The 18,031-nt window shown below is 33.2% G+C and overlaps 1 protein-coding gene and 1 non-coding gene across 2 annotated transcripts in view; one reads left to right on the forward strand and one right to left on the reverse strand.

Annotated features, from left to right (window-relative positions):
* Positions 1 to 18,031, reverse strand: part of Smp_140670 (hypothetical protein) — a gene marked incomplete at both ends in the record, with an annotated part of 39,963 nt that overhangs the window by 8,613 nt on the left and 13,319 nt on the right. Inside the window, 2 exons of the mRNA XM_018795493.1 lie at positions 1,990 to 2,285; positions 5,310 to 5,460. Of these exons, the coding sequence (XP_018649800.1) occupies positions 1,990 to 2,285; positions 5,310 to 5,460 (447 nt within the window). The remainder of the gene's footprint in view (positions 1 to 1,989; positions 2,286 to 5,309; positions 5,461 to 18,031) is intronic.
* On the forward strand, positions 3,583 to 3,649 carry Smp_tRNA_01319_Gln_TTG.1.1. The gene has a single exon. It is a non-coding gene (tRNA).

The following is an 18,031-nucleotide window of genomic DNA, read 5'->3' on the forward strand; positions in this document are numbered from 1 at the left end:
TTTACATCATAAGACAGTCACTAGAACAAAGTGTGGAGAAAATTCCAACTTTCTTTGATTCAAAATGCTAATGATACTATGTCAAAATGAACTAAAGATTCTAGTATTATAAGCAAAAAAGGATAGTGGCTAGCAGTGGAATCCAAGACGCGCGTTTCGTCCTAATTGGGACTCGTCGGCTGAATGTATCTGTATCGTTCACTTCAAACGCTATCGGGTTATACTACTATAGCTACTGAGTCCTGATAGCCATTTGCTTGTGCAATCGGATGAAGTTTAAATCCACTTCCTATTGTTTGTTTGAATCTTCCCATTGATGTTTAGGACTGCAACTGGTCAGTCTCTAATTGGCATATGTGCATACTATGCGTATTGCCTCGATATTGCTTTAATTCACAAGAATTATAAGCAAAGATTGAAAGTGACTAGCAGTGGAACGAACGGTACTGGGTTCGAGTTCCAGATTGAACAATAAATCGGATGAAGTACATCCAGCTGACGAGTCACTAATAAGACTAAATGCTCGTCCTGGATTCCACTGCTAGCCACTATCCTTTTTTGCTTATGATACTAGAATCTTTAGTTCATTTCGACATAGTATCACTAGCACTTTGAGTCAAAGAAAGTTGGAATATTCTCCATATTTTGTTCTAGTGACTGTCTTATGATGTAAATCCATCTTTGCTTATAATGTTTGTGAGTTAAGGAAATTTCGTGGATCAGTTGAAGTTAGATATTAACACCGTTGGATCCCGGCTCAGTGATCTAGAGGTTAAGTGCTCGCGTTCGAGACTGATAGATCCTTGGTTAGAGTCTCGCTGGCGGGATCGTGGATGTGCGCTGCTGAGGAGTCCCACAATAGTACGAAACAGCCATCCAGTGCTGCCAGATTTTCCATTGGTCTAATTTCGATTGACTCATGAATTCAACTATAAAATTACTAAAATCTCCATAAACCCCCTTCTGATAAAAATAAACCCAAAATGTTTTGGATAAATTGACCGTAAATAATTATAAAACCCTTCCCAAGACATTAGATACATCGTTATCTCAACTAAGCAATTGAGTACATAAATTGTTGCTTTTTTGACGTAATCAATAGTTAACAAAATCACATTAAATTTAGAATTTCACCATAAACTATTAATCATTATGTTACTAAAATGCAGACGAATACTACATGCCTCAGTTCATCCTCACTTTTTGTGAACAATAGTCGATCAAGTGTGCTCTTCAAACCCATGATAATGAGCTACCGTTTAGTTTGTTTTTCCTTTTTTCTCTGTACCATCACTTTGCATTTAAAAGCTTAATTGGGTTGTTTACAGCCTGACTAACATTATTTGTGAAATGTTTATCATTAGTAACAGATGTTTAGTTAAAAATATGTATGCAAGGTATTTAAACATTCCATCATGTATGAAGACTGGATATGAGTATAATTTATATAAATACGTAGTCTGTTCGGTAAACATGTGAACGATAGGGCCAAAGTTATAATTAAACATCATGATTCAGTCTACCATTGGTGATTTGACATTACTCAATTACTAAGTAATGGAAGTTCTAATTTCTTCATAATTATAACAGTCATCGAGATGTTTCAAATTTTATTGAATATCACATTGCTGTCCTACGTGTACATGTGAAATTGTTCACTGAATAATCATAGCTATTTCTAATCTTTCTCTACTCATTAGACATAACAGCTCTTGAAAATTATGTTCATTATTGAAATGCAAAATAGTCATGCAAAGGTGGTATATAAATAACATTTGGACAACAGGGTAGTTGAAGAGCCTGAATTCTGAGAACGTCCATGGATGTTTTTGAACAACAGAAACCTGGTGTATTCCTATGAATGAGAGGAATATTGTTATTGAACGGCATCAGGCTGACATACTGCAGAATTTTACAAAATAAAATCTTTATTATATCAGTTGGACTATATATTGAATAAACTATGCAAAGACCAGTAAAATTATTTACTTTTCTTTGTTTTGAATCTTTTAAAGAACCACCTAATTTACTTGGTGTTGTTGTATGTTGTCCTGTAGGTGGCTTACTTTTCAATCGACTACTTGTTGTTGTACGTCCAATCCCACTACCATCAGTTCCACTTGTTAATGAAGGATAATTTAACATTTGTTGCAATACTTCCACTTGTCCACGCCAATAATCACGATCTGCTTCAATTCCAGATATAAATTCATCTAATTGACTTATACGTTTTGTTCGACCATCACTTGTACCACCATGTCGTTTAAGTCTTTCTAATTCTAGAACTAGAGCTCGTTCTAAAATAATAATAATTTTTTAAAAAACGTTTGAGAAATAAAAAATGGTGACGTAGTAAAAAAAATATTATTGATACATATAATTAAGCCTAGATATATAGATAGAAAAACTCCGCTTGCAGCTCTTCTAGGGCTACTGCCGGTAGCAAGCCCGGGTAAAGGATGTGAATCGGGCACGGAGTCGGCAACCCCATACTGTAGAAAAAAACCTTTCTAAAAATACGCTAACCAGATAAAACATATAGATGAAGAACAACGCCAATACTTGAACGGTTATTTGACTTTCAATATAGTTCATAGATCAAGACTTGTTACTCAGGCAATTTAGTTTTCGAAAATCAACATATTTTATTTGCTTATTTTAATAATAACTGATAATTATGTATGATCTTCATCATTTCATTCTGAACATGAAGCTAAACTTGAAACAGTTTAATAGTGTTATTTGGAAATCAGCTTAGAAATATAAAATGAACGACTTGGCAATAAACTGAATGCAATAGTACTGTAGTGTATGCTACTTATGTTGACACATATGAGTAGTATCTAGCATCAATCTGTAGTGAAATACATTCCAGTAGAGGATTGAGATGATTGAATTGAAGAGAACAGAAAGAGAATCAGAAATTATTTGTCATAACAAGAGAATTGAAAGAATCATAGACCAAGTAAAGGACAACTGATGGAAGATGTGAAAATTATGTAATTCATGTATAGTTTTCATTTTTTTGAAAAAGTATTCCGATATTTTGTATTGAACAATAATTAAATTGATCTCCATCACGTGAATGTTTGTTAACTACCATACTCTATAATCATACAGACTAATTGCGTTTATGTTAAATTGATGAAGTTCTTATTACAACTATACATTATCAATACATGTATGCAATTAACATAATACTATTAAGATATAATACTACCAGTTCCTTTGATCAATTTACATAGAAAAAGAATCACAAGATTTGAAGAGTATAATGAATTCATGTTAATTCATGGTTTCTGATCAGCTGTACATAGATCAAATTATCACACACAAAAGAGTATAATGCAATTATGAACAAATGTTTAGAATAAATTAGCTAGGACAGTTGAAACAGAACTGAAAATAACCATCAGAATTTTTAAAAAAAGTACATTCACTTAGTATTGTTTGTTTGAATCATCCCATTGATGCTTAGGACTGCAACTAGTCAGTCTCTTATTGGCATATGTGCATACTGTGCGTATTACTTCGACAGAGCCTTAATTCACCCCATTGCACAAGCAAGTGGTTATCAGGACTCAGTAGCTGAATGGATAACGTGGTGGCGTTTGAAGCGAAAGGTACTGGGTTCGAGTCCCAGAGTGAACATCAACTCTGATATGCAGGTACATCCAACTGACGAGTTCCAAATAGGACGAAACGCGCGTCTTGGATTCCACTGCTAGCCACTATCCATATTTGCTTACAAAGTACATTGATTAAAAACTTGTATTTATATGGTGAAATATGACAATGAAAAGTAGAGTGATTGATAGTATAGTTACCAATAATTAAAATGGAGAAACAATGGGTTACATGAAAGCAATCAAATAAATGAATATATATATATATATATATATATATATTGTTTCCTGTTCTAATTAAGATCCGTTAAATAGAATGAATTCCTTTTACTCCTTAAACTTTGTTGTTCTTGTTTCGTTGTTAAAATACAAAAGGTCTGACCAGTAAACCAGAATTCAATGGTTTATATGTTTAATATCAACCCAAGTTTCACGAGTTCGATCTCAAGCGTAGTCATGGATGCGCTCTTTTGAGGAATCCCATGCTAGGAAGAAACATATTTTCAGTGCTTCGTGGTTTTTTAGTGTTCTTCCAACAGAAATATGTCTTCGATGTAAAATTTATGATTAAATTAATACTGTTTTACACTATCTTTTCCTAGATAGTATCAAATCTCTTTGCTTTTTAGTGCATAATAATAAAGGAAAAATCACATTCAGAATAGCTCAAAATCACTCAATCGGTTTAATTAGACCACTTATTTTTGTTAGGAAGTTGCAAAATATCCCTCGCTAAAGTCTAGAGGCCTAGGAAATGTCAGTAAGTATTTTATCCAATCTGTATTAAGTAGAAGCTTTTTAGAAACATCTAGAAACTGATGTACTTTTTTGTCACGCTTCGACTACATAATTATTTATCTCATTACCATACTTGACACGTTTGCAGGATGTTCTAGATGACCAAGGTGGCATGAATTTCTATAAATACCCCTGGTTTTCTGTTCATAGATACTGATATTTCGCTTCTTTTCTTTCTGTTGTATGGGTTGAGGTATAAAAGTAGTCTAAGGTTAAACGAAGTGGTTAGGAAGTCAGTAGTAAGTATTCGATTAGCAGACTTAAGATATTTTATAATGATGCACACGGCTGAGGAGTCCCATAATAGGACAAAACGGCCGTCCAGTGCTTCCAGGTTTTCCATGGTGGTCTAGCTTCAATTGACTCATGATTTCAACTATGAACATACTAAATCCTGCACAAAACCCCTTCTGATGTATAACATATGCCCACTAGTGACTGACTTCAAGAGATATTTCCTGAAGTTCTAGTGGTAAGCATTGACCAGTGGAGTTCAACCAAGTCTGTTGTAGAGATATCAACTCACTGAAGACAATTGGTGAACGGTTGCTCAAAAATCGTGGATTGGTTGAAGTTAGACATTAACACTGTTGGATTCCGGCCGGCTCAGTGGTCTATCGGTTAAGTGCTATGACGCCAGACTGGTACGTCCTGAGTTTGAATCTCGAGAGTGTTGGATCGTGGATGCGCACTGCTGAGGAGCTCCATAATAGGACGAAACGGCCGTCCAATGCTTCCAGGTTTTCCATGGTGGTCTAGCTTCAATTGACTCATGATTTTAACTATGAACATACTAAATTCTCCACAAAACCCCTTTTGATGTAATAAAAATGGTTTTAAACAATATAAAGAAAAGTTGAATTTCTTTTTTAACAAGTACTATACCGTTTGCAGTTAATTTTTCTATTCTTTGAGCTAAACGTTTTTTATCTTCTTCAGCGCGTAAAATAAGATTTCTCATGTCACGTTCACTTGTATCCATTGTATGACATTTTTTCTGTGCATCTGATAAGGTACGTTCTAAATTTTCTCTTTCCTAATAATTAAAAAATGTAAGCGTTTTCAAATATGTAAGAACCGCCACAATCAATTGGAAATAACCAATAAATATAGGATTACGTAATAAATGTATGCATATAGCAAACTAAAAACTGTGTCAGACAAACAAATGAGTGATGAGAGAATAAAAACTCCAAACAGAGTTAAAATAGTGGATGTACGATTCATTGATATAAATCACTGACTGGTAACAAATGAATGAGTTCTAACTAGTCTCTGATTCCTGAAATTGTGTAACTTAAGTGTTAGCGGGACATAGATTGGATTAAAGCATGTTTCATGCATGATGGTGTTGCTGCGCGCTGATTGGCTAATTCTAAACCGATTAGCCCGGGGCATATTATTGGAGAAAAATCTAGAAGCTTCTTATGTATATACTATAAATATATGGACGTTATTCAAACTAGTGATTGCTGTTCACTTACTATTGTTTTTTTGAATACAATTTCATTCCTGTTCAACGTGTTCTGATTTTGGGGTCTTGTCGAGTGTCATTATATAAGAATACTAAGCAATAGGAATCGCTGGGTCGTTTATATAGGAAAACACAGCTATAACATTAAGTGAAAAAATTAGCTCTCAAAATACTAAGTATGAGTTATAGCCTAATGGATAATGCTATATGGGAGTTTTAAGTCGTCGATTGGCTTTGATCTAGTGATATACTTCTATTGATTACGAGTGACTTCAAACTAGTTATATAAATCAACAGTTGTTTTCAATAAGCAGTTTTTGCTGTCTGAACAAGAAAAATGTTTTCAGTTTTTAAAGTGAACCATAACTTCACTCCATGAAAAACTTTTACTCGGTTATAACTCGGAATAAAACCGCTTTAACTACATAAGACAATCCTTTAATACGTATATTGAATTCATGTACAGGTTTTTCTTTAATGTTAAGGAGAATCTGTTTAACCCAAGGTTTATATTGGTGAATACTGACCATTAAGAAGTCTGCACTAATTCCACAAAACCAATAATTCATCAATGAATGAGACTGGGAAATAATGTTTTTTCGTTAAGTGGTTGGATATAATCATCGGGAAACCCGAAACCCAGGTTTCAGGCTAGTTGGTGATTACCATCAAGGAGTACATATAACATCGGAAGAATTGGTGCTTCCTAATGGCTGTAAACCCATACCATCCAGTTTCACAATATGAGAAGTTCCTACTGAACTAATCAGGGAGCGACTGACCTCCTATCCTGTAATTGAAAGCATTACCACTGAATCAAAAAAGATCAAATGTTCTACCTTCTTACTAATGACATTATTTTAGGTTTTCTTAAAATAACTTATTTTTGTTTTCATACTAATTGAAATGGTCATAAGCTAAAAGCTGTTTATTGGAAAGATTTCTTCATAGTGAATGTTTTATCAAGTGGTGAAAATTGCAGAAAAGTATTTAGTGACCCATATGTCAATAAAATTATAATGAACTAAATTCTTTATAATCACGATCTCAGATAAAGTAAAGAAAAACGTAGAAACACATAGACAGAAATTACCTACATCAACTATTAGAAAACATTGAATGAAACCAATCGTACTGGTTATAAAGTCATTTTTTCCCTAATCATAAACACTATTCAAATAATAATGATCTGAATAGGAAGATCCAAAAAACCAAATAAATTAATTGAAATTCACCCGATTCCACAAGCCGGTGGCTGTCTGGACTCAGTAGCTAAGAGAATAAAGCGATGATGTTTGAAGCAAAAGGTATTGGATCCGAGTCCCACAGTGAATATCAACTCTGGAAAGCAAGAAGATCTAGCTGACAAGACCCAAACAGGAAGAGACAGTCCTTACAAGACAGAAATATGCACAAAGAGACTGATCAATTGTAATAATGAATGTCAATAGGAAAGTTCAAACAACTAATACGTGCGATCAGCAGATCGTTCTGTTTTTCCAGGATTTCATTCAGAATGACTAATTTTAGGTAGTTGAAAGTGTGAGCCAGTTGAAGCTAGACCACCATGGAAAACCTGGAAGCATTGGACGGCCGTTTCGTCCTATTATGGGACTCCTCGGAAATGCGCATCCACGATCCAACACTCGCGAGATTCAAACTCAGGACGTACCAGTCTCGCGCCAGAGCAATTAATCAATAGACCACTGAGCCCGCATCCCATGGTGCTCCCAGGTTTTCCCTAGTGGTCTAGCCTCAATTGACTCACGCTTTCAACTATGAAAATACTAAATCTCTACAAAAACCCCTTCTGATAATAATTTTAGGCAATTAACTCAGTCATGGTAAGCAAGGATGGATAGTGGCTAGCAGTGGAATCCAGGACGCGCGTTTCGTCCTATTTGGGACTTGTCAGCTGAATTTACCTGCATCTTAGAGTTGATATTCACTCTGGGACTCGAACCTAGTACCTTTCGCTTCAAACGCCATCGCGTTATCCACTCAGTCCATGTTATTTCAATTTTAGCTTATTACTTGATTAGATTAGCAATACAAAATGAAACAAAGTAAATTTTAATCAGAATCAACACGTTTACAGCCTTAAGATGAAATAAATATACCAATTAACTTTACTTTATTACATACATGTGAAACTTCAGCATGATTAATACGTCAATTACTTTGTTTAGTTTCATCAGATTTAAGTATTTTTTGGTGATGTTTCCTACTACTGACAATCGCATAACATTGTGACATTATAAAATAGTATTTGTATCTATAGCAATACTCACGTGTTACGCACAAATTTATTTGTTTATACACATCAGTGAATATGTGGTGTATTCAAATTATACTAAGTGGAACGAATTCAATTTATCTTTGAATGTTTGTTGTACTTACTTCACAAAAATTTATCAAGAGAAACTCATTCTAGGAAATTACCTACAATCGTTCGATTTTCACGAGATAACTTGTAACTTTGTCAGTTAAGTAACAAAACATCTATGAGGAATATTGTGGGAATTTAGTATTGGATTGAAATGTAAAACCAAAGTCTTCTGATAAATGTTTCAAACTCATTAGATCTAATCACTAAGGTATTTCTGTGATCATTGAAAAACATCTACCCCTGTAGAGATTTTAAACTGCTTGACTCAGTTCCTTAGATTAAAAGACATTATTGTTAAGCGAATCGGACAGCATTTATCAGGATTAAACTCTGTAAAAGTTAGACTAATCAAGAATAGGCCTGAAAGAAATATGATCCCAACTAAACTCTTATATCGGATAAAGGATATTGACATTATAACCCTGATGTGGACTGCGAAAATAATGCAACGGCTTTTGATACATATGTTAACTATGCTAAAGAGGCTGAGCAGATAATCAATTGATAAGATCCAATCTTAATGTAAAAGAATTTACAAAACGTTTGAAAGTGATGAATGATTCAATTGAGTGTATTTGTTGAATTGATATGAAAATGATCGCTAAATAGTGAAAGATATAACTATTTATGATACATTATTCCTCTTGACTAAAATGCCAATGTATGTCTCTGTTTGTGATATAGATTGGAACAGATCAGTCCCTATTGGTATGTGTGTATCCTGAGATAATTGTCTGAATGTTACTTTTGATTACAAGTTTTTGGTGCATTCAGATTATGGTTGGCAATGAAATCCTGAACACTTTCTCAGCCCGATGTTTCAGTATCCAGATAGATGTACTATCATTCGAATATTAATATTTACACTGAAGCCCAAATTTATTTTCTATCGATCCAAATAGAACACCATTAAATTCTCCATTAAACTACTGACACTAAATAGTTAACGAACTGTTATTCGGGTGTAAGTTTGATGTAAGAATTTGGATTTGTAATTGCTTTATTCAGCACTATGTGTTGATAATCAGTTGATAAATGTGGTTCTGTCCAAAGTGAGTACATTACTAGTTAGTTTTTTTGTCATAACAATTACACTGAGAAATTAGTCTATAGGAAATGATTAGTTTAAATGTCTAAACAGTGTCATGTTCTTTTCAGAAATGATGAAAATTTCACTTTGCATCTCTGATGACAATTATTCCAAGGTGTTGTTTACTTGAATCTTCCCATTGATGTTGAGGACTGCAATTAATCAGTCTCTTATAAGCATATGTGCATACTATGTGTTCGGCCTCGATATTGTCTTAATTCACAACCATTATAATCAAAGATGGATAGTGGGTAGCAGAGGAATCCAGGACGTGCGTTTCGGGCTATTTGAGACTCGTCAGTTAGATGTACCTAAATCTCAGAGTTGTTGTTCACTCCGGGACTCTAACCCCGGGAAGAGTCCCAAATAGCACGAAACGCACGTCCTGGATTCCACTGCCAGCCACTATTCATCTTTGTTTATTTCAAGGTAGTTTCGACAGTTATCGTGTAGTTAAATAACTAAAATATGTGTCAAATTGTCATATACTTTACTGTAATAGTTAATGTGAAGATAAATTCATGAATTAAAAGAGTATTGGTCAACTTTCGATCTCATTTAGCTTCTGTAAATTTAGTAATTTAAACTTCCTTATAATTGAGAGTCTAAACTTTCATTAAAAAAAACATTTGGTGTTTTGAACATTTGTGTAATTTAAAAAATGATTTCTATTATAGACTAACATCAGTTAAAAACTCATTAAAGACAAGTATAAACTAAACCTCTACTTTATTCAAGTTTATTACTTATCATTAACCCTCCATTAACTCTAAATTGGATTAAAACAATAAACTCCAGATTCTTTCTTTGGCAAGACGATACCAATTAATCACTAATCGAAATCATATAGATATCATTTTGTAATTTCTATCAAACAATGTTATTAGTTTGAAAAATTCCCATATTGTGATTTAGAACAACATATATACAAGCGAACAATATTGTTTTCGATTAGATCCTCATCAGGCTTTACTCTAATATACAGTAATATTTATATGTATATACGAAATTATTAAACCAATCAAGGCAGTTTATGAGTCAATGATAACAGTGGAATAGATTACATAACTAAAAATAATAATAAGAGAAAAGTACAAATTCGTAATGTGATGACAGGGGGTACTAGTTGTGATAAGAATAATAAAGGCTTGAATCAATGTTACATAATGGAAAATAGGTCAATGATTACAAAAATATAAACACTGAAATAACATTCACAAAAATTATAGGATTGCGTAATAAGAAATGTCCAGATAATTGGACCGTGAAATGTATATTTGAGAAAAAAAATGGTAGGAGGGGGTGGAGAAAAATAAACGAAGAAAGAGTATGGAAAATAAAATTATTTATTAAGGCCAAGGGAGAGATAAGGGTGTTACAAATTTCTTATGAACACAAAGACTTGAATTGTTAGATCGAATTCCTATAGTTTCTGCTATGTGTAAGAGATGAGATCAAACCCCATAAGGAAAACTAGTAGGAATATGATAAATAACTTTAAATGACTGGTTTCTGTCAACCAAATGACCGCTATCGATCAAGTGTGAAAGAACCGAGCTCCGTATTGACTTTACAATACTTTTTCCTAACTACGAAGGGAGGTGTTCACTATCTCTTTGGTTCAGTTGTCTGGTAGTGAGCCCAATATAGCTTTCTCCATAGGAGCAGCTGAATTCATAGATGCACATAGAAGTAGCATAACCATGTAACTTATGCTTTAGTTGAGGAATCACCATAGATCGGGTTGAGTACGATAGAAAGAGGTCACAAACTGCTTTGATTGGTTTAATAATTTCGTATATGCATATAAATATTACTGTATATTAGAGTAAAGCCTGATAAAGATCTAATCGAAAACAATATTAATCGCTTATATATGTTGTTCTAAATGTTATTAGTAACAAAATCAATATTCACTATCATAGGTAAACCTTCTTATATAATGAATAACATCAATGAAGAGATTGGATAAAGAATTCAATTTAGTTAGACATTGTCTAAGTCTATTTCTATTATTCAATATCATACAATTAAAGAATAGTTAACTTGTTTTACTCATATATCAATTATCAGAATTAGTTTGTTAGTAAAATCTATCAAAATGGTTTTTTTTCTGAAATTATTTTCAATAAATTTTGTTTTTAGTATAATTAAATAGGAGCTAAAAAAAAAACAAAAAAAGTCATGTGACATTTAAATAATCATTTGAAAAAAATCAATAAATCGATAAAAAAAACTTATTATTTTCTATTTGCTTTACTATGTTTTAATGAATTTAAACGATCAATATTTTTAATGATGAGCATTTTTAGAACTGATTTAAATGTTTTCAATATTCAATAAATGAATAATTAAAATAAAATCATAAGAACACTTCAGATTGAATGAAATTGAATTATATTTAACAATCTTAACTATTTAATAACATATATTTTAAATTATATATTAAAAAAGCGGAAATTTAAAAAAAAAATTCAAGTAGTGTTTCTGTTATGACTTTAAACTCGGCTAATTATCATGTAACTTATTCGTCAATCAGAATACGTCTTATATAATTGTAGCACTGTGCCAAACCAATAACGTTTGACCTGTATGAGTAGCCTGGTGGGCGGCCTATGCTCCTCCACGAGGGGTAACAGGCGTAAGTAAGTAAGTGTATGAGTAGCCTAGTGTTCTTATGGGTCCTCATCCCTCCTAGCCCTGATAGTTCAGTCCAGAACACAAATAACAGCTCTCTCTATGCGAATCATTTATTTCAAACATACTTGGTTTATATATAAGCCGAAACGGACCACATCACATCATGAAATAGGAAATAACATTTGTACAAGACCAAGCCAAAAAGTGGCTGTGAACGTGGGAGACTGTATTTAATAAAATGAACATAACTTAAGAACAGTAAATCTCATAATAGTGGTCTATAGGCCAAAATAAAGCTTATAATAAAAGGAATATAAATATACATAATCTAGTTACTGAATAGTTATACAATAAGAATATATATATGATAATAATCCATAAATGGATCCCAACGGTTACCATCCATTATTCTTGTCGAGATATAACAGTTTCTTGTCTTGTAAGCTTCTACATTGTAATTACAATAATATTATTTATACTAATCACTTTTTATTATTAATTGAGTTTATCAAGCACTCAATATGACTCAAAAATAAATCGATTAAATAACAGGGCAAGAGATAAAACTATGTAAACGAAAAAAAACAAACTAAAAACTTATTAAGCATTAAAATAAAATGAAACATTGAATTTAGAATTTAGATGGTTACTACAAAGTTCAAAGATAACAAGTTTTATTTTATATGAGATCAAAAGTACCGAAACTGTTGAGTCATAACAAAATAGTAACGTTATGATTCTTTAGATGATGTGTTAGCTAATGACGTAAGTTAATATGGAAATGAGAAAGATGATTTGTTGAATGCATCTGATTTTTTTTTCTCCTAATCAAAGTCAAAAGCATTTTATTTTGATAATCCTCCTACCTCTTAATCAGTCAGTCAGTCACAACGTAGAACTTCGTATGTACGTACATCAGTTTGAGTCGTCATACCACATTACCACAGAGATACAATTGTCGTACCTCTCAATAGTAAGCAGTTATATAATCTGTAGTTATATGATTCATTCTATTTTAAAATGTCGTGTATAAAAATTATTTGGATTACTTATAAAATCGTTTGCAAGTAAAAAAAAGGTGTTAAATAAATAAATGATACTTAATAGATACTTCCAAGTGTAATAAAAATAACTTTAGTTTAGTGAGTGTTTCGTTGAAGATTTCAAAGCAGCATTTTTAGCTTACAGTATTTCTATACAATCTGCATAAATTTGACTTTCTCTGAACATTTAGTATTCTAGTATTTACATGTTGTAACTGAATAACTAATCACTAACAGGAATAATGGACTCCTTAAAAACAAATGAAAATAGTAAATCATTCGTTAGGTGTTGGGGCTGCTAAATACCCAGAAATCAGATGGTAGGATTACTATTTTTCTCATTTGATTGTGACTTGCTCCATGAGGTGATTCCTGGAGTTCTAGTGAGAAGTCGTGACCAGTGGAGCTAATCCATGTCAGGTAGAGAGAGGTATCTACCTCAGTACAATGAAAGTTGGTTGCGAAATTTCGTGGATCGATTGAGGTTAGACATCAAGACCGTTGGATGCTGGCTCAGTGATCTAAAGGTTAAGTGCTCTGGCGCGAGACTGGTAGGTCCTGGGTTCGAATCTCGTCAGGCGGGATCGTGGGTGTGCACTGCTGAGGAGTCCTACAATAGGCTGAAACGGCCATCCAGTGCTTCCAGGTTTTTCCTGGTGGTCTAGCTTCAATTGACTTATGATCTCAACTATATAAAATTAATTGTGCAAATTTGGATTTCTCATTTTCGCACTAAAAACACCCGTTTTTACCTTCTGTTTGTGTTTTCTGTCTGGAAGGATATTGAACCTCATTATTGGTTTTCTCTTTTATTGAGCTATTTTGTGACGCTATTCAAAGACATTTCTGTATTGTTTATATTGCGTATGAGTTGAGTGTTTGTTATTCGTTCTTCTGGGCTGCTTGTGAAATCATATATATTCCATACTAACTCTAGTTTTCTTCCTCTAGTTGGCAGAGCGCACAAGAATAGTTTAGCTTCATCATGTTATTGCGTTGCTCGTTTACGTTCCGTTCGCCGGTACCAAGGTGATACCATAATATCGCAAACTGAGTATGAAAGTTATATAAAATTTACCCGTCACTGATACCTAAGACAGCAATTTATCTGTCTCTTTTTTAACATATATGCATCCTGAGCGGATTGCCTCAATATTGCTATTGGGCTACCAGCACTTAAAAAAAGAGTTGAGTAGTAATTAGCAGTGGAATCCAGGATATGGCATTTCGTCCTATTTGGAATCAGTCAGCCGAACGTGCCTGTATCTTAATATTAATGTTCACACTCGAGATACATATCGATAAGCTTGTCAGGGACAGTCAAACATAACATCCAGTTCTACAACTACTACCATTGGCGAAAAAGTGAAATGATTAACAGATGTTCATGCTGTCATAAATGATTTCAAATACTATCATCATTATCTTATGTATTTATTAAAAACGATGGTTACGATTCTCAAGAGAAAAATATCGTTTAACTCTGTCCTCTTAATTGATCTATCAGTCAAGATTTATTGATTGCAACTAATGATATGCTGATTGTTTTTAACATTTACTTATCATAGTCTAATATAGGTAGTATTATTTAACCTTAAATAGTGAATCCACTTTAACATCATTTTGAATGAATCTAGGATTATACTTGAATGATTAATCGATCAGTAGTATATCATTTTAGTTTTGAATAATCTTATATAATTAAGACTTACTTAATAACCATGATATATATATATATATATATATATATCAATTCAACTGAAGTCAGAAACAAAACATTTAACACCGACTCGGTGGTTTAGTGGTTACAGGCTCGCCTCAAGATCCAAAAGATATGGGTTCGTATCCTAGTTGAGTAGTGGGTGCTCACTACTTTCATTTGTAGATGGTGAAGATTTGTAACCTAGGTGAATGATTTTGGTGGAGTTTTGTTCTCTGAGATGGATGGTTTATGGTGATGGTGTCGTTCAGGAGAAAGATGAAAGCTCTATAACCAAACCATCCAGTTCAGAGAACAAAACTCCACTAAAAATTTTCACTTGTAGTCTGGTATTGAGCCAAGCAGGCAAAGACATACTTATATAAGACTTAGAAAGGTTACGTGAACGATAAAACAAGAAGCTATATGTTATAACAATTGATCTGTTACAAATATATTATGAGGTAATATTAGAATAACGGGATGTCAGTCACCGACCGAATTACTCCATGATAATATCTCTCTCTGTGAAATTTGCTGTGAGTTCGCATCTCTCAATAAAAGGAACAGTTCTTTCACGATTCTTTCAATGCCTTCTAAACGAATTCAGACTAGCAAATAAACCTAGACTCAGTATTTGCTACTGATCACTTCTAAATATGAAGTCTCTTAACAGCAAATCGTCTAGCATTATTAACAAATCACTGTTTTGAATCCTATCTTATCTAAACTCTTGTGATTTCTGTCAATCTTAAACATTACAGATCATTAAATTCACTTAGTATTGTTTGTTTGAATCTTCCCATTGATGTTAAGGACTGCAACTGATCAGTCTCTAATTGGCATATGTGCATACTGTGTGTTTTGCCTCGATATAGCCTTAATTCACAAGCATTGTAGGCAAAAATGGATAGTGGCTAACAATGGAATCCGGGATGCGCCTTTCATCCTATTTGGGACTCGTCAGCTGGATATACCTGCATCTCAGAGTTGATATTCACTCTGGGACTCGAACCCAGTACCTTTCGCTGCAAACGCTATCGCGTTATCCACTCATTTACTGAGTCCTGATAGCCACTTGCTTGTGCAATTGTGTGAAGTTTCGATTCACTTGGTATTGTTTTTTTGAATCCTCCCATTGATGCAGGTACATCCAGCTGATGAGTCCCAAATAGCCCGAAACGCACGTCCTGGATTCCACTGCTACCCACTATCCATCTTTGCTTATGAATACAGACCATTGTTTATGTGTATATATTGAATTTCTTAAAAAAATAGTTCAGTGAGCTATCTATTCTGCTTATGATCTGCAAATTTAGTCAGTTAGATTTATTCGACATGAAAAACCTCTTATAACACTAAAATATCACATTTTCAAGATAATTAATCAATCTTTTTAAAGAATCCAAATATTATATATGACCTAACCCATGAAGAGTTCTATTCTTGGAGATAATTTCCATAAAAATACATATCACTATAACCTTTAAAATTCATTTCACTAAGATTTAAAATAATGTAAACTGATAGGTTTATTAGATCATGATAGTGTGGTGTGATCTACTTATATCCTCATAAGTAGTATATGGTGATGGTCAGACATAGAATGTATTTGGGCAGAAGACCGATAAGGAAAGGACTGAAATGAAGCGCGATTGGTAGAAAAATGCATAAACAATTAAATTAGAGAAGATGGATTGATATTTACAGAAGGAACAGTCAAGATTGAAACAATTGATTGTTATTTTGCAAATTAACTGTTTACTGTATGGTTATCGGAATTTAGTGAGATAGTCTGTAATTCGTGCTTAAATACATCCGATTGTCCCCACTTCTGTTTTGATCGCTGCAATAGTAGTTAGTATATAATTTTTTTCATCATATAATGCTGAATCCATTAATTAAATATTTGGCTTTATTATCTGGCTCTCATGTTACGAAAAACCTGTGGTTACATTTTCTGAATGTTCTTAAAACTGAAGAGGTTAGAGTATGTGATAATTTCCTAATAAAGAATAAACTATCAAAGTTAATAAAAACTTCTATACTCTATAGATTGCACACATGTATAGATAGTCATAGATGTCACTTTTTTAAATAGAACGTTTTGTTGAAATGTTATTGGTGTAATTTTGAAACTTTGAGATTAAAAGAAATAAACTCATATTTTTCATAAGTACCTATCAAATATTCTCAGATGGTAATTCTTTATTTGCAAAATTATGTTAAAAGATATTTTTCTAGGGATTTATTTAATTTTCATGGTTGAAAGCGTGAGTCAATTGAAGCTAGACCACCAGGGAAAACATGGAAGCACTGGACGGCCATTTCGTCATATTTTGGGACTCCTCAGCAGTGTGGATCCACGACCCCGCCTCACGAGATTCGAACTCAGGACCTACCAGTCTCGCGCCAGAGCACTTAACCGACAGACCACTGAGCCGGCATCCGATGATGTTTATGTCTAACTCCAACCAATCCACGAAGTTAAGCAACCATTCACCAATTATCTTCAGTGAGTTCCTATTTCACAACAACTATGAAAATACTGAATCTCCACAAAACCCCTTCTAAATTATTTAACTTCAGTTTTAAGTAGTATGAGTTTGAATGTTTCAAGATAGTAGAATCATTCTCAAAATTACAGATAATTAGGTCTAATTTAACTGGATTTTTGAGGATAGTACACAGTTTGAAGTTGATCTCCTTTCGTGTTGAGCACTTGTTTTATTCTGCTACTGTTATGAGAGAACTATCAGTGAATAGGACACTCTATATAAATAACCTAACTGAAAATATATAGACAACATATTCATATAGATACATATCCCTCAGAAAATAATCCACATTTTTAACTGATAGCGTTAATCTGATTCCCTGAAAAATTAAGCCGAATCTTGACCAATAGTGCGTGTCCGTTGGCATCTCTCACACCAAATGACCCTGATCTGACACATCTGATTGGCTCAGTGCATCATCATATTCGTGAATTGTCATCTTCCTGAAAACCATAAACCACTGAATATTTGTTTGATTTAACTTCTGGGATGCTAATTAATGAGCTCATAAGAGACTATATTAGATAGGAACCAAAACTATTAAAATTAGTATCCAAGAAACAGTCATTCATTCAAATAAGTTCCAATACAACTACTTTGATTTTTCAATTGTAGTAAATTTCCTGTCGATTATAATACACAGTCAGTTTCATCGGTGATAACAATCTAGCTTAGGCCTTAACTAATTTTTAAGTTGGTTTTTTACAGACTGAT

The sequence above is a fragment of the Schistosoma mansoni genome, chromosome 2 (assembly GCF_000237925.1).
Source record: "Schistosoma mansoni strain Puerto Rico chromosome 2, complete genome".
NCBI classification, from domain to species: Eukaryota; Metazoa; Platyhelminthes; class Trematoda; order Strigeidida; family Schistosomatidae; genus Schistosoma; species Schistosoma mansoni.